The 20,166-nt window shown below is 40.1% G+C and overlaps 1 protein-coding gene across 5 annotated transcripts in view; it reads right to left on the reverse strand.

Annotated features, from left to right (window-relative positions):
* Positions 1 to 19,086, reverse strand: part of LMO3 (LIM domain only 3) — a 57,307-nt gene extending 38,221 nt beyond the window's left edge. The window contains exons 1-3 of one of the 5 annotated variants that reach the window (XM_074901314.1): positions 18,927 to 19,086; positions 18,640 to 18,705; positions 10,873 to 11,086 (exon numbers count right to left, since the gene is read on the reverse strand). In XM_074901314.1, the coding sequence (XP_074757415.1) occupies positions 10,873 to 11,078 (206 nt within the window). In that variant the 5' untranslated portion in view covers positions 11,079 to 11,086; positions 18,640 to 18,705; positions 18,927 to 19,086. Of the gene's footprint in view, positions 1 to 10,872; positions 11,087 to 17,480; positions 17,641 to 18,639 lie in introns of those variants that run through there. The other 4 variants (XM_074901316.1, XM_074901313.1, XM_074901312.1 and 1 more) reach the window with 4 other exon arrangements.
* Positions 19,087 to 20,166: the final 1,080 nt, after the last annotated feature.

Raw genomic sequence — 20,166 nt, forward strand, 5'->3', positions numbered from 1 at the left:
GCAATCATCTGCTTACCATAGCATAAAGAAGTTGTACTTGTGCTCAAACTACTCCGTGGCCAAATTGTTAAAGAACTTTCAACGAGCACTACCACCTACCCTGTGCATTTCAGATGTGCTCTTACAAAATATATATGTATATTTTACCTATAATTATCAGATTAGAACCTACTTAAAAGACACAAGGAATAGGGAGAAGTAGTAAGATGCTGTTATGGCTGTTACAGAAAATGCTCAGGCTGTGCTGCACCTGGAGACAGAGAGTAATTGGGACCCTGACAGGGACACGTCATGGATCGCAATGAAAGGCCTCAGAAAACCACATAAGACACCCATCGTTGGATGTGTGCTCATGAAGTAGTCATTTCTCTTTGTTTTGCTCACTGACTTTTTACTAGTGGTTCACTCCACATTATGATTGAATTAGATAAGGAGGTGCTGGGGGAAGCGCTCTTGGCTAACTTCAGACTACAGCCAGGCTCATTAAAACCAGCACATTTGCTGCAGGGTTTGCAGCATTTCCTCTAGGTTTTAAGATTGTTTTTAATAAGTGAAATTCTGAGCAGAAAGAATATATTTTAATTTACTTTTTATTCCTCCCTGCTACGAGTATTCAATGTCATGCTGGATTTTTTTTAATACGATATGGAGCATAAAAATGCATTAATTTAATATCTTAATAACCCCCCCCCCCCCCAGATCATTCTAGAAGCCCAAAGCTGCTAAGTACACTTCATTAGCACAATTTTGGAGCACAAAGAGAAAGTGAACTGAGAACCCAAGATTCATAAACATCAACACAAAATCCCAGGGCTTTTCAATAAAGTTTTGTCCCACCTCCTACCATTTGCTGTTTCCGAGGAAAACTGTGGAGAGCAGAGCCAACGAGCTGCTAATGGGTTGTAGAGACAAGCCTAGAGTTAGACCCTTAAATCATCTACCAGCAGTTTGATTTGGCGGTGGTGGTATGTAGGATTAGCATACAAATAACCATCCTTTCCATCAGAGAGAAACGGGGCAAGGTTGCTACAGGTGTCAAAACTGTGATTGACATCCTAGACACAGCAGCAAGGTGCCTGGCCAGGAGCAGAGTTGTGGGTTTGAGCTTTTCCTGGTCCAGGGGGCCAGGGAGAGATGTCATGCTCCGGGTAGGGGTAATTGCTGTATAGTACCTAGCACACAGAAACCAAGGACACATCAATTCAAGACAGATTTGCAGGTAAAACCATTCAGATTTTAAATATTTAGCTTTACTAAGTCATGTTTCTAAATTAATAGACTCTATAGCTTTCAATAGGATTATTCAGGGTACATCAAGTCAAGTATGTAGTATACATTTGTAGGATTAGAGTTAATGTTATTTTACTATAAAGTGTTCTTAAACATATCAGATCACAAATTAAATAAGGAAGCCAACAAAAACTAGTGCAGAACAGCTCCTTATTGAGACTGCCCTCCTCCTTCTTGACACCTTGTATAAGACAGGCACAATAAGCTTATAAAGATTTATTGGTAAAGTTTGGGGAATTTTTTGTAAACCCAAATCTCAAATCCTAGAAACTTCTGAATTCTGTGTAAAATTTAACACAAATTAGAAAGTAAAGAAATGCAATTGTTTTCTTTACAGGAAGATGAATTTCTAAGTTTTCTACTATCCAAAACAAAAAGACAAACAATCTTAGTTTTTTAATGCAAGTTCTGAGAAAGAGTAGTAGCTCTGAAGGTAACAGTCCTGACTTCAGAAAAACAAGATTTATGTAGAAGCAACCATAGTGTCAGAAGATGAGAACTAAGACAGTAACTCACAGTGACTGCAATTCTTATTACCAACCCTAATCCATAGCCTGTAACTCACTTAAGCCATCACTACCTAGAAATCCTTCCTAAAAATGTATTTAAAAGACAAAACCAAATTCAGTGATTGTTACTGGAACTATTTTTAGAATTTGATTGACAATACTAAGTTCCTCCGATTCTCAGAGCAGATGTCGTTAAGGGGGGGGTGTGGGGGGTGTTAATGATTAACTCTGTATTCACATCAATTTTTCTCTCATACATTCTCTAAGATATCTACAAAGAAATAACATTATAAAATTAAAAAATACCCCACATTTACTTCGTCCTGTGGTAGAACAGTAACACTGTTCAATGCAGCGTTACAATGCAATAAATACTATTCACTAAGCTAGAACCCGAGACTCTGTATATGCTGATATTTATGGCTTGGAAGCTTGTCTTGAACAAAAATAAGGTTTGATTCACAAGTATTTTGCACATTTTAGTATCAAGAGAAAAAAGTCATAACTCCTGTACATAAAATTCAAAGTTCAAGCTTTGTTCAAGACAAAGGTGCGATATGAAAGCAGTAATACAGAGCAAGGGGACATTTGCTACCTGGTGTAGTATAGTGTCTTCCTAATTAGTCCAATATACTGTCACTTACAGTATCTCCAAATGTAGAACTTGACTTATCCTCACTTACTCACTTTCACCTCCCTCAAAGGTAGTAAAGATAAAATAAAATCCCTGATGTTCTCTGCTCTCGCCCCCCCCCCCCCCCCCAATTTTATCTTTGCATGTTGTGCAATTCTCACTTTCATCCACTATATGCCAACATAAGACATTATCATTTTTGTAAAAAAAGATGAAAAGCTTAAATTCCAGTACGGCAGAATGCCATTTCACTCACAACTTGCAGAAGAATTTCCTGAGGAACATCATTCCAGAGCTGAACATGCTCTTCTTATAAAAGTAGCGATTTGCTGCTAGTGAAAAATTCCCTTGTGTTGTGTTTTGTTATAAAATAGATAAACAGGGTTCACTCTAATCCCAAAGGAAAATATTTTTGCAGTTAAATAATTGAGGCCATTGTGCTCTTTGAAAAATAGGTGCTAAATACCTTCCAGTATTGCAGTTCTGATGTGAGACTGGAAGAGGGAGTGAATTGTGAATTTGCTATACTGGTACTCCAACATGACATTTTACCACGTGCTTAAATTAAGCCGGAAACTAACCTCACCAATTGCCATGGGGCTGTCAAGATGCTTAAATTTTAGCAAACATTTAAAGTCTGTCTTAACTGATGAGCTGAAGACAGGACCATATTGAGAGTGCCTGTATAACACAGGGTGGAGAATTTCACCATAATTTCTGCATAAATATATGCATACGTATCATACTAAGCAGATGTGCAGAGAGGAAAGGTGCATGGAAAGCTTGCAAGGTATCTTAGCTGTATATTGTTTCATTCTGATATGTGGCTTTCTAAAAGATCAAATTTGGCTGAACTATGTATCCTGTTGTTTGAGCAATTTATATTCTCATTAGTATTTGGTCAAATCTGATACTACTTTTGGGAATTTGTAACCCAGGATATGCTTCGGGGGTTTCATTTGTTTTTGTTTTAATACCTTTCTAAATATTAGAAAGAAGCAGGACCAGCAGTTCTGTAAATCCAAATTGCAATTATTTTTAGCCCATTATAGAATTATTTTTTTTTTCCGCTTGATCAGGTACAGCTAGCTCTTTCATCCATCCTTTTTCAGGAAGATAATCTGATAGACTCATACATGCACCTGAAAAAGCCGCACATTCTAGACATTTCTCTTTTAAAATACGAATTTACTGATATACATAGCCATTTTAAAAAATACCAATCACATACAATGAGACTCAAATGCCAAAGGCTAATTGATTCAGAATATGCAAGAAGCAGCCTCAGGAAGGTGTGAAACAACATTACCAGAATTATGTTACAGGAAAGCACATGAAAATCTGTAAAGTTTTTGGCAATGTAGACTCATTGCTTCAGATATTTGTGTCCGAAAAATTTCAAAAATTCAAGAATATTTTGATCAGAAAAAAAAAAAAAAAAAGCTTGTACTAGATTTATTTAGAAGCTCATCCGTTATCATACTAAGGAATCCATTGGGAAATTAGCCATCAAAACCCAACACATTTAGTAAGGTATACTCAAAATGGAGATTCTTAGACAGTGATAGTTAAGACCAATTTAATATAAAAAACAGTTGAGTACTTTTGTATTTTTGTTTCCAAATCCACCATGAATGTATTTAACTTCAGTAAGAATTTAAAAGAGAAAGAAATTCCTAAAGTCAGGAGGGCTGAAAGCACATAAATATGTTGTCCATTTCTTTGGCCAAGTCTCAATTTTCTGTTATGAAATTTTACATGAAATTTCTCTTTCTAGGTGAGCAGTATTTGAAGTTTTCACTTTGCTCATGACTACATTTTTAGGAAAAACAGCTATGCTTGTTACATATTATTCAAACATTCACATCAAGGAGGAAAGATATATTATCTGGAATATTTGAAGAATATTGCAAATACAATGTAACAAAATTATGAAACTTTTTTAAAAATCACATAGTAGAGTCTTGTTTTTCAGGTTTGCATAAAATATCCACAAAAAACAAAGTTTCAAAGAAACTAAATACTTTTTTTTTTAAAAGGAGGAGATATGTAGAAGAAATCAGAACTTCTTAAAGGCATCTCTGTGCTAGGCAATAAGATATTCTTCAACTATATTACATGTAGATGCATTCTTACATTCTTTCACATATGCTTCTGGTCAAAAATGCAGAAAGTTTCCAATTAAACCTTGGATACCAAATCATATGTCATAATATAGTTGATAATATTTACTCCTGAAGTAAATAACTTTAATATGGCTATTATTTTAAACATATTTCATAAAAACACTAGTCACAAAGTCACCTCTGAGGAAAAATTCAGCAAGGAAGAAATCAAGAAAGTTGCATTACTTTTAAAAGAAGATGTAGAAAATACTAAGCAGACCTATAGAACTGTTCTTTCACTAAGAACATTGTCCCATCCTCTGGCACTGCAGACTTACCTAGCTGACCCCAAATCATCCCTTTTATTAAGATTTATTGAGCTGCTATGTATTAACAAAAATCTTTGTAGTAAAATATTTTTCCATCAAAATACACCATACTGTAGAAAGGTAATGAAGAGCTATAGGACAGGCTTTAAGAGGCACTGTACTTTCATCTGAAAAGTGTCCTGAAATTCTTTGAAGTTTCCACAGGATTAATGAGGTATTTTGACAACACATGAGAAGCGTTTGGTTTTCAAGAAGCCTTATAAGAGGGAAAATTCACATTCTTGGAAATTAAACTCTGTATTTTAAGCCACTAAAAATAACACAATTATTAAAAATTTGGCAGCTCTGAAGAAAAATACCAGCAGATACAGGGAAACACATGGAACTACTGAAGAACGTCAAACTTGAGTACACACATATTACAGCATTTCAACATGACTTAAACACCAATTTTAACAGCTTAATTGAATGTTTCTTATTAAAAGCTATCACAGATGAACTAAAATAAGAACAAGTCTAACTATCCAGAGTGTAACTAAATCAAAAGCATTATTCTTTGCAAGTTGGGTGGATTAACTGTGAGTACGTGCATTACTCTCCTTGTAGTACACCCTTATCCCTTCAAAAACCGCTAAGGTGTTTTGAGAATTTCAAAACCTTTGGCAATTAGTGGGAGAGAGAGAATATTATTGCCTTTTTTTTTTTTTTTTAAAGACATGTTAAATGAGACAATTAATGTAAATTTAGGAGAACATTAATCTCACATACACAGCAAAATTAGTACAAGCAGACCATTACACTTACCATTTATATATATATATATATATATTTATTTATTTTTTTTTTAAAACTATTTTTAGGGCTTATTCCTCCAAACTGGAACTCCCTTGAATACTTCAGCTTCAACAAGGATATTAGTTTATAAATAGGGGTTCATGTCTACAAAGCTTCAATGAAGAAAGCGGAGCTCTCTTAAACCTCACTTGTGTAAATACCTCAATATTCCTGAAAACTCAGAATGCTTAAATCTTTCAAGATCTACCCTTATTTAATCAAGCTGGGCAAGCAGCATACTGAGGTGTCATTTTTAAAGCACCTTATAACCCATTACCTGTGAAAATATCCATATAGAATATTTATGCGTGCTTTTAAGAGAGCCAATATCTTAGGTGCTTGCAAAATCTAATATGAACGTTCCACAACATGAGAAATAGTATCTGCTAATCAGTACCAGGCCACAATTTTAAGTCTAAGTACTCCAATGTAATTTTTTTTTAAATAATAATTTTCTTTATAGTGTGAGCAGCTGTACAGGAAAAGTCTGCTTCCTAAACTCTATTCTTCTCAGTCTGTACCCTTTTACAAGCTAAATATTTTACAGAGGCAGCATCTTTACAATGCTTATGGTTGAATACTTTACTTTCTGTAGTCACATCTCATTATTTACAAAATGTCATGCAATATATGTATTTTAAAAACTTGTCTTGTCTCAGGTGTTCAAACCAGCAAGTGGGGAAGAAAAAAACCCCCCAAAACTAATATGATCTGCCCCTTTCTTCAGGAATAGTGATCTAGTCATCCTCATAGTTATTCAGTGGTACTTTTAAATTCTGCAGTAGATTTATGAGCAAACTCAGTACTGAGGTTGGTCAGTGGGTGGGGGTTAGAATTTTGTGTCACCATACCCCCTGTCCCTGGTAAGGTTCTAGATGTGTTTAAGGGCAAAAATTCCACCCCAATATATTGGTTTTGTTAATCCTTTTCCTATGATCTGTTTGCCTGGGATGGGAAATTACGCAAAAAGTAATAAAAGTTCTAATTCAATTTCCATCTTAAGAGATGGATTTGGAAAAAAATAATCAGAAACCATATTCTTTGTGTTTACTAAGAGATACGCACTCCAACATTTAGTGTCATGGAGCTGGAGTTAAAACCAGAAACGGTGAAGATAATTTAGCTGCATGAATGCCTGCTCTTCAGTAAGATGCTGCCAAAATTAAATAGGAATGAAACAGCACTTTGTAGTCATTGGTCGCTCAGCAGGGTTTGCGTAGTTAAAAACCTAAGTGAAAAGGGTGATTGACCTACATTGCTACTAGCTTAACACAGCTGTACTTTCATATTTTTGCTGCATCCGAGGAAGCTCATTATTTAATACAACTGAGTTACATGTAATTGTTGGTCTTTCATTTTACACTTTCAGGGACCAGATATTAATCTCAAATATGCAGCAGGCGTTACTGTGCATCTGGAAATATCTGCAACTGCCCATTTGCACACAGGGCTAAGAGGCAGGATTGCGCATAGTTGCACCTGAAATTAGGAGGCTGCCCAGGGGTAGGAGGACCTCGCAAATATGCAGCAATCAAGTGAGCAGATGGAACAGAAAGCAAATCCCTTGACACCCCAAAGATAAATGCTCCGCTGTTTCCCTATTGTTTTGAGCAAAAGCAGCCCAAAATGCACAACCAAAGTGCATTTCACACAACTCATACCTGCGGTTTAAATAAGTAATAACATTCCAGTTAACAACCAGTTTGACATGTTAACAGCCCAAGGGCTGTTAACATAATGACTGGTCATTAATGGCAGTAATGACAGATTTCAAAGGGAATATTGTGCTTGTAAATGGACATGCTGCCAGTCAGAAGAGAGGACAGAGCAGGATAGGCTGATACATTAAGATGTCACCGTACAGCTCTGGAGGGAAAAAGAAAAGGAAAAAAAAAAAACTTCTTGCATATTTCACTTACTGTAAATGGACTTGAAATACTGGCGTAAACCTAAGTTCCTTAAATTAAGTCTTCACTTTCTAACCCAAGAGTGTATAAGCAGGAGACAGAAGCCTGCAGGGGAATTATATTCTGCATATCATTTTCACCGAGTGTGTTATTTCTAACATTGAGTCCTTTCTTTACTCAAGTCAGTTCTCATCCTCGTTAACAAAACAGAGTTCATTCCTGCTGTGGCCACCCTAATACCCTTGGTGTGGTATACCACCTCTGAAACCACTGAAGTGACTTGCGTGAATCAGATTCCAGGGTAAAGCCTCTCACACCCAAAGCATCTTCTAAACTCATTATCTCATTAAAAATTTCTTCCATCCCCTCAACCCCTTGCCCCAACCCAGAGAAACAGGTTTTAATACAGTAAAATTAACTAATTTTACCAAAGGAGAGAGCTAAAGCAAAGCAAGTTTTGACGTTCTGAAGACACATTTATAAAAAGCTCACTGAAGTGGATACCTCAAGGCTCAAATGTGGAACAAAAGGGCCAAGAGAGTGTTTAGTTTTTTGTCAGACATCTCTGTACAAGAAATACTATCTTTGCAAATAGCCAAAGACACAATCACATAGTTTGCAAATTTAGCCATGAATGTTAAAGCACCCAAACTGGCTACATTACTGCTTATAGCATCTGTAGAATGGCTGTCTTATTGAAAGATATAATGAACACATAGAGACAAGTTAATAAGCAATTTTATTCCTTATAGTATCATGCAAGCCACATATCCTCTAGAGGGCACCACATAAATTAATAGGAAGCTAGAACAGTTTTATATGTAGCAAAGATTCCCTTTGTGGTCAGAAAGAAAAAAAAAAAAGCATAGTTTGAAACTGTAATCGAGCCCTAATCTGATCATTAGTACAAAGTAATTTGTTCTTTAAATTCATATCAAGTGGGTTGCTAAATATGAAAGCTTATTTGACTACAAAGCTAGAGAACATTTAACTAGTTTCTGCATTAGCATTAAAAAGAACACTTTTATAGGTTCACTGCATAACTAAGTAGATAAGACGCAATGAGGCAAATGACTATCTGCAATTACCTTAAGTGCATCAGCTTGAAGTTTAGTGTAAATACCAAGTTTAAATCTATGCGCTCACAAGAATCACTAAAAAAAGGCTCATGACAAGATAGCTTCATTAAGACCCGATAAACCCAGAGACAAAAATCAGAAACATCTTAAAACTAATTATAGTATTTCTCATGTATACAGTTTCACTGGTGCAAAATACTGTGTATGAACAAATAATTGAAACACCAGTTCTGAACGTGGTTATGACAAAAAAATGCAGTCTCCTTTCTCTGAATCGCTTAGTATGAATTTGTTAGCAAAATATTTACTCCTGTTAGACCTTCAGAGAGCCCCAGTATGTGCAGTGTGTGTGTGTATCTGTGCTGGGGAAATGCTCTTCTCATATCTTTACTAATAGATCACTTTTGGTTTTAATTTTAAACATTTGATTTTAAAACATTGGATCTGCTGCACTACTGCTTGGAAGAGTCAGTAAGTTCAAAGTCTCCAGTAAATTTGGAACTTGGATCAAAGAGCCATAACAGAGTTTTCTCACTCCTGCAGGCACTTGCAGCAGAAAAGAAAAATATCTTAAAATGGGTTTTGAAAATTAGGGTGTTACCTTCCCCCCAGAAGCTGTTCTGACCCCTCTACAGACATGCTTTAAGAATGCAAGTGATCTAGGTTCACGTACAAAACTTCCTTTCTACTGAAACCATTCCTTGCCAGTTTTTAAAAGTAAGGTTTTGCTACCTACTTCTTTGGCACCTCTAACACAATGGCTATAGGATGCAGACTCTCTGCTAAACTCCCAATACTCTATCTTTCATTCACTTCAGAGTTTTAATGGGTAGGAGAGAACTTTTACCAATTAGTAGTTCAAGCCCACGCCTGAAGAACCCTGATCTGTCTTGCAGCCCCAGCTCAACAAATGCATAATGCATTTGCAAAGGTTTTTGTTCCACTCTAGAAAAAACAGGTTATAACATGGAAAGCCAGAGCACCAGCAATTGTTAATAACGCTTTAGTCCTGATTCCTGTTTCAACCTACCCATGCTGTACAACATGGGAACTGATCAGTGTGTGGGAACTTCCTATTTGCTACCCATACTTAAACTGAACTTGTAAGTTGAATATATTCAAAGAGAAGTTTAATTTTTCCCCAATGTATTACTGACTTGAATGTCCTTTAAAAGGAAAAGGATTCACTACAGGGGCAGGGGAAATATTCCCAGAAGTTCATGTTAGCCTGGAGCAGCTAGTCTCATTAGGACCCCTCTACAGGGAACGGAGGAAAGGTGCTCTTATAGGAAATAGGGGCTCTGTATCACCCCAGAGGAGCCTTTTCTCTCTATTTACTATTGAGGGCCTAGGGAGACTAAACTTCCTGATTAGACTTAGCTCCTGAAAAGTAGCCCTATTTATTCAAATACAATCTGCAGATAAACTAGCCTGGTGATGCTCATGAGTACTTTGCTACAAGTTATACTTCAACTACTTCTGAGAACGTAGGTCCACAAGCAAACAAGATAGAAAATCATGACGATTTGCTCTATCTGCAAAGTGGCAACACGTTACCCAATGTCCCATCCAGGTCACCAAGTTAAACCAGGACCAGAGGGTATTCAAGCCTACTAGCTATGTGGTTATGTAGTACGGGGAAGACAGCTGGTCATCTTGGCCCAGCTTCTAACAGCTAAATGGCAACATTCATAAAAACTTCCAGCGCCACAATTGAAATCCCTCTGGCAAACAAAGAGGACAAAAGTGGGTAAGCAAAGATGAGCGAAGCACTCCTCACTTACAGAGTTCAAACCCTGCACTGGAGCTGGTGAAAACCACACATGTAGTTTCAGGCTGCTGCGCCTGGCCACCACTGTGCTGCGAGGAGGAGGAGAAGACCACCAGCTCCCCGGGAGTATGATGCTGTGGGAAGCACGGGTGGTTTACTCTATCCTCTTCCTCCTCTGAGCACAGGACCCTAGTATTAGCATACGGAAACTGGCAACCACCCACATGACCTGGTTACATGTGCTTTTTGATTCAGACTTAAGTTTTAACTTCATACTGTGGTATTTGTTTTCTCATCCTCCACATATATTCGGCCCTTTAATCCCCAAGTACCACTTACGCAAGAGTGACTACGTAGGAAGGGCTGAACAGATTTAGCAAGTTTGTCAGTGAAAGTAAGAAGGATGTGGCCTACCTCAGATAGTCTCTGCGACAAAGGATAAGGTTGGCTTTGGTGTACAAGGTAGAGCCCACCTCCCCCAGGCGACAGTCACAGCAGGCACATTTCAGGCAGTCTTCATGCCAATATTTGTCCAGGGCCTTTAGAAGATATCGGTCTTTAATCTTACGGTTGCAGCCAGCACAACCTTTCGGCTTGGTGTCTGGCTGGACTGAGAGCATTTGTATACCTGAAATGCAATAAGACAAGAGAAGAGTGAAAACAGATATTCTTGAGTGCAAGTCTTGCCCTTTTCTTCCTCTACCTCGCTGCTCACCCCACACCCAGTTCATTAAAAAGGCAATCATGTAGATAGGATGAAATAACCTAGATAGTCCACAGCAAGCTGAAAACAACATTAAAATAAATTTGAGAGCAGAAACTTCCATTGTTCTAAGTTCCACAGCTTCTTTTTAACACCTCATTTACCTGGTCCCTTTTCTGAAAAGAAATAAGACTGAAAAAATAAAATGAAAAATTAAAACAGTTCAGTTGAAGAGTCATCCACTTTTGCCCAAAGTATCCAATATTTAGCAATCAAAAATTTAAATAAACAGCATATCTATGATGGAAAACATAGTTAAAGCTACATATTTGCACTACTGTTACAAAATATAAAAGCACTTCAGATACTAAAGACGAAAAGATTGAAGCTATTAGAGGCTCAGGGCCAGAGTTTCAGGGAGGTTTGACATAGACATTTTGGTGCTGGCAAGGGGGTGTTTTTTTAAGATTTCAGCAATTAGATTTCTAGAGACATCGGTACCACCATCTCTAGTTACAACTTGCAGTGCAAGGACCTTCTGAAAAATCTGATTTTAAATAATCTGCATAAGGTCAGAGAGTTGCTAGGGATTTTTTAACTTGACAAACACATAAAAAACTGCCCCATATTCCAATCCAAATTTAAGCCAACAGTTAATTCAGGACAAGGAGTACAGTAGTGTCCGTTAAGTACATATAACTTTTGATGTAATAGCAGAGAGCATTTAAATAACAATTCAAACACATCTGAACAACTGTTTAAGGGAGGGAACTGGTAACAGGGGAACACAGTTGAGCAATGGTATGCAGAGTACCAACAGCAGCTTCTAGAGATCCATACAAAAATCAATTGCCCTCAGTTTTACAGTAAATGGGGAGAGAAGGTCACTGCCCCAAAGTGCTCACAGACTGGTCTCGGCACAAACTGCTATCCCATTATATTCAGACCAATTCTCTGAAAATAATTTCTTAGAATAAGCAAAATCATAGCCCTGCAGATGCTTTGTTGGACATCAGACAGGCACCAAAGAGAGAACTGACATGCAGTTTGATTATTAGGTTATCTCATTGTTTTAAAGCCAGTCAGAGATGTAAGAAAAAAAAAAAAATGCTACTCATTAGAATGCGTCTGAATATTACAATGAGAATTTGACAAGACTGAGGAATAAATGCTGTTACTACCAGGCAAATACTACCCCAAAATTCAGGGTATGGTACCCTTTTATGCAGAGAATGGGAAAGGTCAAATAGAGTCTTGTAACAAAGAAATGCAAATTCAAGAACTCCTGATCAGGGATGCTCTCCTACCTACTGTTAAGAAAGCTTTATTGTCCCAGCTTCTATCAAGCAGATCTTGGTTGGTGCTGTGACACACCACAACAGACAGGCAGGCTCAGGGAGCTAGAACATGAACAAGTTGGGGTTTAGGTTTTGAGTTGGTTTGCTTTGTTGTCATTTTTTTAAAAAAAAAAAAGTTCTCATAAGGAAAACATGAAAATGAGTGTAATCTTTGAAGCAATGGCACAATGTGCCTTTATGGGTATTAGTGCTACAAAGACAAGAGGCTAAATGCTATGACAGCTGAGGCATCCCAGGGATCTGTATGTATATGTGTACCTGGAACACATTGAATTTACGTGGACCGCAGCAACTGTAGAGACAATTAAGTGACTTTTCAGGGTTACCAAACTGAACTCCCAAGTTTCACCTGTGAAGATGATCACTGAATTAGAAATAGTAATTGTTATTGTGACAGATGAGCACAACAGGCTCGATCCCCTCTCTGCAATATGCTCTATTATGCATTTTGGAGCAATATATTTATCTGGCAAATTAGCTGTTCAGTTATATACAGACAGTTCTAGTGGGCATCCCGAAGTACCATAGCAGTACTGCTGCATAACATCTAAAGTTCATAAGAGAAGCTTAAGGTCTGTATTTTTCTGTCAGTAAATATAAAAAAAGTGGCACTGCTGCTTTCCCATTACTCCCGAATCAGTGCTACTCTCATAGCTCCTGTACCACTTAGACTCATAAAAGCTGCTCATTCACAAGGAGGAGGATGAGATCCAGCGATCCGCACAGAGCTCCAGAGTAAGCCTGTGGCAGATCTGGGAATGAACATGCACATCTTGGCTCGAGCAAGCACCATAAAACAAAGGCTGAGCCTCTACAGGATTTTCAATTGCCAGCTGACTCCCCTGAATCCGGGGTACATACACAAAGCAGCAAAATAACACGGCTACAAATAAATGACTAGAAGCCATGAAAATATCAGAGATTTTTCATAAAGAACCTATACCAGACTGTAAAGAGAAGTCCTGCTGGAACTCCAATACTTTCACTTGGTCAAAAAGCCTTAATCTGTAAAGTTGCATATCACAGTAGAGTATAAATATCTGCCAAGAGCTAACAACAGGCTTACTCCCAGTCCCTCTCTTCAGCCACATAGAGGACAAATGCATCGAATCGGCTACAATTTGTATCAACTTCTTGTAACTCAGTGAAAAAGTTCATAAGAACGAAGGGCTGTGTTAGGACTTTAATCTTTAGCTCGAGGGAAACCAGGATAAACTAGGAGCTAACACAGTTAAAGGCTTTAAAGAAAAAAATCTTAATGTAAAAATTTTGTTGCCTGATAAGGAAGCGGGTTAGAGAGCGGAGGCTGACAGTCTCTGATCCAGGCTGATCTACTGTCCTGCGCGGTCTGAAGGGAACAAGGTGCTGCAGCAATATCTGAGCAAACTGCAATAATCAAGCCTGATGATTCCTGAGGTATATGCTGGAAACACAAGGTTATTCTATTACAAATAAAATTGCAGCTTGCACCATCTTGCACATACCCCTGCACAGTTTTTGAGACATTTGCAACATGAGCAAAGTAGACAGAGCACTGTCATTCATGTTGGTTAGCCCAAACCCTCCTTGTAGAGATGAATGAAAAGGGGCAGACACCCCATGGAAGTAGCGCTAGCAACCCTGCACGTCTATTTTCCCAAGGCTGAGAGAGAAGCTGGTGCTGACATCCCACTGGCAGCATCTTCAGATTAGGGATTCAATCTACAGCAGTTTTTGGAGGGAAGGAATGCTTTCTCCTCTGATAGATCTGATCTTTTTGTACTTTACTTGCAATGAAGCTGCTTCTATTTTAATGAAAGTTAAAAAAAAAAAAAAACAAACTACAGCTTCATTATAAAAAAAAGTTACTCTTTTTTTTTTCAAGTGTAGAAAGGTTCTAAACAGAACAAAGCACAAAATAGTGCTCCAGGAAGTGTTTTATATGTCTCTGAATTCTTTGCAGATGCCCTTTTCTTCACTTGCCCTGGATTAAATCACTTAGTTTTGAAAACAGAATTTTTTTTTTTTTCCTGTATTGGACAAGCCACCATAATGCAGATCACCTCACAGAGCATCTCTCTTCCCCATAATGTTTCCATAAGATCTCTAATGCAGTTACACTTCTCAGATATGCACTAGTGTATTTTTAGCGCTCTTTAATTTGGCAATAAGAATACCTGCAGTTTACCATCAGCCAGCTTCTCATAGGCTGTGGTTTAAGTACCCATTTATTTCTTAGGACACAGGAATGACCCTTTCAGAGACTGACAGCACCCACAAAACCTTCCAAACTGCTTGCTGCTGGAATATCATGTGGCAGCACTCAGCACTGTTGCCTGGCTGCCCTCCTCTCCTCTTCTCTTCTCTTCCCCCAGGAAAGCAGAGCTTACGAAGAACTTCCAAAAAGCCATACAATTCCATCAGTGCTACACCTAGACTGTAAAAGAAACCCTCCAAAACAAAAAAAAACCAAACCAAGCTTTCCCTTCAGTTCTGCAGAGTCTGACCCATGCTCTGTATCACAGATCTGTTCTCAGAACTGAGAAATTTCAGTGCCTAGCCTGTCACTGCCAAACAAACCCCTTTTATTTCACCCCAATATGCTTTTAAGGGCTTTCTCTATCCTCCCCTCCATTACCTCTCTCCCTCTAGCCCCAGTCCCCAAGATACAGCACATAAACTGCAGAGCTGTGTCAGGAATAAGAGTCTTAATCACCATCCACCAGCTTTAGGATTTTTGAAGGGAGAACTTCATCACCTGATTTGCAGGTTTTCAAATTTCCTTCAGTTTCCCAAAATAAGTTCAGTGCAACTGATTCCTATCCCTGGTTATTGTTATTACTGTGTGATGAAACACTGTCAACTGATTTGTAACTATGAATTTCAGGATAAAGAGGAAAGATTGCTGGAAAAAGCTAAATTAAGCTCCTGGAGGAAGGCAGAGAAACAAAAATCCATTTCACTCCAATCATCATCCTTCTCAAAAATCAAAAAGAATGAAGATTTGACATAATGAACTATATTTTGTTAGTGATGTAGTAGCATCTGTAAGCAGGATTAGTCCCTGACAATGCTGAGTGAGGCACAAGACTCTCAGAACTCAGTTTCTGGTTTGTCTTTGAAAGGCATGTTAAGAGTGGAAGAGTTGGATATCATTATGCACTGGATCACTTTTAAAGACTACTCTCCCCCCTTCTTTTGCAGAGGCATACACATGATTCTACCAAGGACAGTAATGTGTACAGCAAGAAAGGGAAAACTTGCATCTACTTCAACAACAAATAGAAATCAGTTTGGAGCAAATTAAATATCAGTGCACTGGTCTTTAAAAGACGGCAAGCTGACAGACAATATGCAGCCAACAAGAGAGTTAGAGATCTAGTAGAAGATAAAAAGAATATTTTTCTGATGCTTTCCCACTCTGTAGCTTCATCCTAAAAGCATTCAGAGCTCCAATTATTCAGGACAATACATACAGACTTTTAAAAAAAAAAAAAGTTAAGGTTTCAGAAGCTAAGAAACATTTCAGAGCTTGCATGTAGCGCATCAGGAGACGTAACTAGTTTTAGATTGGCATGTAAATTGTTCTGTGGAAAATTCTTATTGCCTCCAAGACCCTGCTATTCTGAGTTATTTGACAGTTTAAGGGAAATCATAATTAAAAAAAGAGACATAAATAATAGGCTGTGCAGTGTGGTGCACAGAAATAAGTAGAACCATTTCATTTAAACTCTGGTGAGCTTTTAATTGCCTGGATTGCATTGTGAACCAGCCTAACGGTTGATTGCCTCCATTATGCTCTCTTGTTCTGTGCCATTCATCCGCACAGTCTCAGCTTCTGTAGTTAACACAACAAAGTAACCGCAACTCCGTAACACTCAGGGATTTTTTTTTTTTTAAATAAAAGTAAGGATTTTAGTACTCTGAATATAGTCTCTTCTGTATACTTTCGAGTTAATTTTCCATGGTATGTAACTAAACTTCACCTTCTGCCCCTTCTTCTATAGAGGCATCCCATTTTTTCTTTATTATTTTTCCTTTTTTTTAATAAAAGAGGTGGGTTGGGAAGCAGGAAAAAAAAAAAAAAGAAAAAAAAGAAGAGGTTAGGTAAAAGCTAAAAATGGGAATGCAGTCCCACAGCTGGGAGCAGTGATACAGATTAAAAGAATTTGGCCAACATGGCTAGTCGATTGCCAAGAGACACCAAACAAAAGATTTCTCTTCTTCTTTCCCCTTCTCTTTTTGAAAGCTAGATTGGGCCTAAAAGCTTGTTTCTCTCTGTTCACTGGCCCAGAGCATCCCTGCAGGCTGTAGCCCCCTAAGGGACAGCACAGCAAATAGATGTACCCAGATCTCAGGGACGGGAGCTGCTTAGCTGTGCTCCTGCCCCTGCCGTGTCCCCCCCACCTCTCCCCCCAGCCCCCCCCCCACTCCCTCCCTCCTTTTTTAGAGCAGTGGTGCTGGGAACCAATTTGATTCCCTTTTTCTCCAATGCAGCTGCAAGGCTCAGAGATACTGACATTTTTCCACTCTTATCAGTTTAATTACAGTTACCATGGCAGCAAAGTGCTAGTGCTTGGCAAAGGCCAACAAGAGATTTGCAAGACTGAGTTCAATTTTGATGCAGCTCACATGCAAAATAAAAAAATAAATAAGAAACATACACTCTACAACAAAGAATCCCTTTTGGAGTTAGACGCTCAAGCCTTTTGTGCTAATTCCTTTCCAAGCATCACAGGGACGGGGCGATGGGGGAGCAAGAGGGGAGAGGGAGGTGTGGGGAAAGCACGTAGCGATATTTGTTGCACCTAGCAAAATTAATTGGTTTAGCCAGCGGTCCTACAGGGCTGTCCTAGGCAGCAGTATTTTGGGTCTCTTTAGAGCACATGCAAACACATGCAACGGCAACGCATTCTGGATGGAAGAGGACAGAGAAACACTCTCGTTGCCTCCCCCGTCGCCCCCCCCCTCCCCGTCTCTACCTTAAAGCGCGCCGCTTCTGCTCGGGGCGCACTGAAACAGGAGACCGCCGACCTTACCAAAACTTTTCTCCTTTTTCTGCATGAGTTGATTTACGGGCGCCTGGAGAGCTCCTTCTCATTGAAGCACCAAATCCCGGCAAAAGTAGCAAGTGCTTCCCCGGCTCGGGTCAAGTGAGCGGGAGCGCGGCGCGCCGCAGCCCGGCGGGCGCGGAGGCGGGGGGCGGCGGCGGCGGCAGGGGGGGGGGGGGGGCGGCACACCCCGAGCCGCCGGCCGCGCACGGCGATGGCGAGCGACAAAGCCACATGCTCCCCTAACTCTGCCCATAAGCCTATAATCCCAGTGGTCTCTTAGCTTTGTTGTAACAAATGGGTTTGATTAAACTGTCACATGCGGCGTTAGCATACCACATCGTGCTCGGTACGAAGGGAGAAAGAGGAGGGATGGAAAAAAAAAAAAAAAAAAAAAAGATAAAAAAACTAAAAGATGGTACGCAGAAGTCCTATTTCTTAACGCCAGCCAGCCTGCCTGCCCTTCTCACACTCTGGTCCAAGGGAGGCTGCGAGAGACCGGACCCCGAGAGCCCGTGTGCGCGCCCCAACCCCCCCCGCCCGCCCCCCCGGAGCTCCCCACGCCGGCAGCGGCCGCTCTCTTGCCTCCCCTCTGCCCAAAGGGTTAACCCTGCACCGAACCAGTTGCAAATTAATCTGCTGTACGGGGAGGCTTGTGGATTAAAGCCGGGGAATGGGAAATTAACCGACTCCCTTGGTAATTGAGAGCACGTTTCGAGAAGCTCTGGAAGAAGCAAGAATAATAATAACAATAATAACGGGGGGGTGGTGGTGCTGCAATTCATTGTTAACTTTGACTGCTATTTCTCGAGACATATAGTTGGATGGGTTTCACTCAGCATCCTCCGCTTGCATGTATTTCATGTCTCATCATAAAAATAATGAAGCCTCACATGATTTAGACAAAACAGTCTCAGCAGAGCTGCAGCTTGAGTGAAAGTTGCAGTGCAGAGATGTGTGTGTGTATTGCAGCCCCGGCTTATGACTCAGAGAGAAACGGGGCGGGGGGGGGGGGGGGGGGGGAGAGAGAGTGATGCAGACACACATACACAAATGACCCAAAGCTTATGTACACAGTTGCCTCACTTACCTTCTCAATTAAGCGATACAGGGGAGGCAGTTCAATAAGCACAGTGGCTGCTTTGTAGCTCTTCTCCTTGGGAAAGGTCAAAAAGAAGCATTGTTTGGGGAAAAAAAAAAATAAAGAGAGGGTGGGAGAGATGGGGAGGGAGATCGCTATTCTTTAAGTTTAAAATAATGAGGTCCTCAAGGATCCGCGAAGTAATTGTGTTGACCGCATCCGAGCTACAGGTGTCCTCCTTTTAGTATCTTGCAGTCCAAGGCTGTCTGTCTCCGTCCTGGCTGAAGACAACTTACCTAAAGCAGCGTGTGAGGAGCCGAGTTGAATGAAGTCAGGGCTTTATCAGCTGCAAAATGCAATCCCTTACCAGCCAGACATAATACAGCAGAAGAAAAGGTCACTCAGTTATTACTGAGCCAGCAGAGCCCAGGCAGCTCTTGTGGAAGACCACAGAGAAGCAGCTCCCTTCCGATTTAAGGCTATTTACCTCTCTCCCCCTCCACCCACCCTTCCTCTCCCCCCCTCCCCCCTCCCCACTCCCCTTTCCCTCTCTCTTTCTCTCCCGTTCTGCAGCTCGCTCAAGTACAGCCGCCCTCGGAAAGTGCAAAGCAGCCAGGAGACAGATTGGGCTTTGTTGGTAATTTCCCATGGTGAAAATTTACAAGCCTGCAAGTGCAGTCAGCAAAACCACATGCATATGCTAGACACAAACACCAGGGACACACACACACGCACACACAAGTGACCTCTACTGAAGCGGCTCAGGATCACCTTCCCAGAGAGCGTTCCAGGAACAGACCCGGGGAAACAGGGGAGCCTTCCCCCCTTCCCCCATCACTCCTTCCAAAATACTTTGCTTATTGCTTTGCAATAAGTTGCCTACGCAAAAAAAATACGAGAAAAAAATGGCAAGATACATATCTCCCCATTAATGAGTAATAAGAAAAATCCCTGAAGGTGAAAACGCTGCCTCTCTGCGTGCTAGATCAGAGCTGCTCAGGAAGGAGTGAAAACTCCAGCGTGAAAGTTTCCTGCTCCTCAGCGCGGTCCCCGGCCCCGCCGGGCACCGCCTGCCACACGCCACCACCCTCACGGCCCTTTCTCAGCTCAACGCTGAAGGAGGACAAGCCGTTTTCCCCTACAGGATCCTCGTCCCAGGAGCTGAAGACAGATCCTTATTCTCTACCTAGTGGTAGAGGGGGAGGGGGAAAAAATATAACGGACACGGGTATGTTGAAGGTGTTGAACACCTTTGACCAAGAGACAGACGGACAGACACGCAGACACAGAAGAGATACAGCCCGCTTTGATACTCAGTCACGCTCACAGATGATTGTTTCTTCGTGTTTTATAATAAAGATGTTGAGCCTAGCCTACTGTAAATAAAGTTAAAAAAATCCAAAGTATCTTCCTCAGAGCCATCTGCAGTTGGAGAAAGACCAGATTAAGAATTTGTGAATATAGTTTTCAGACTTCAAAGTGAATATCTGTTGTCTGCTATTAGAAGCACCACACTAGATTTCCACAAAGCTTTGA

The sequence above is a fragment of the Athene noctua genome, chromosome 3 (genome assembly GCF_965140245.1).
Source record: "Athene noctua chromosome 3, bAthNoc1.hap1.1, whole genome shotgun sequence".
Taxonomy (NCBI): Eukaryota; Metazoa; Chordata; class Aves; order Strigiformes; family Strigidae; genus Athene; species Athene noctua.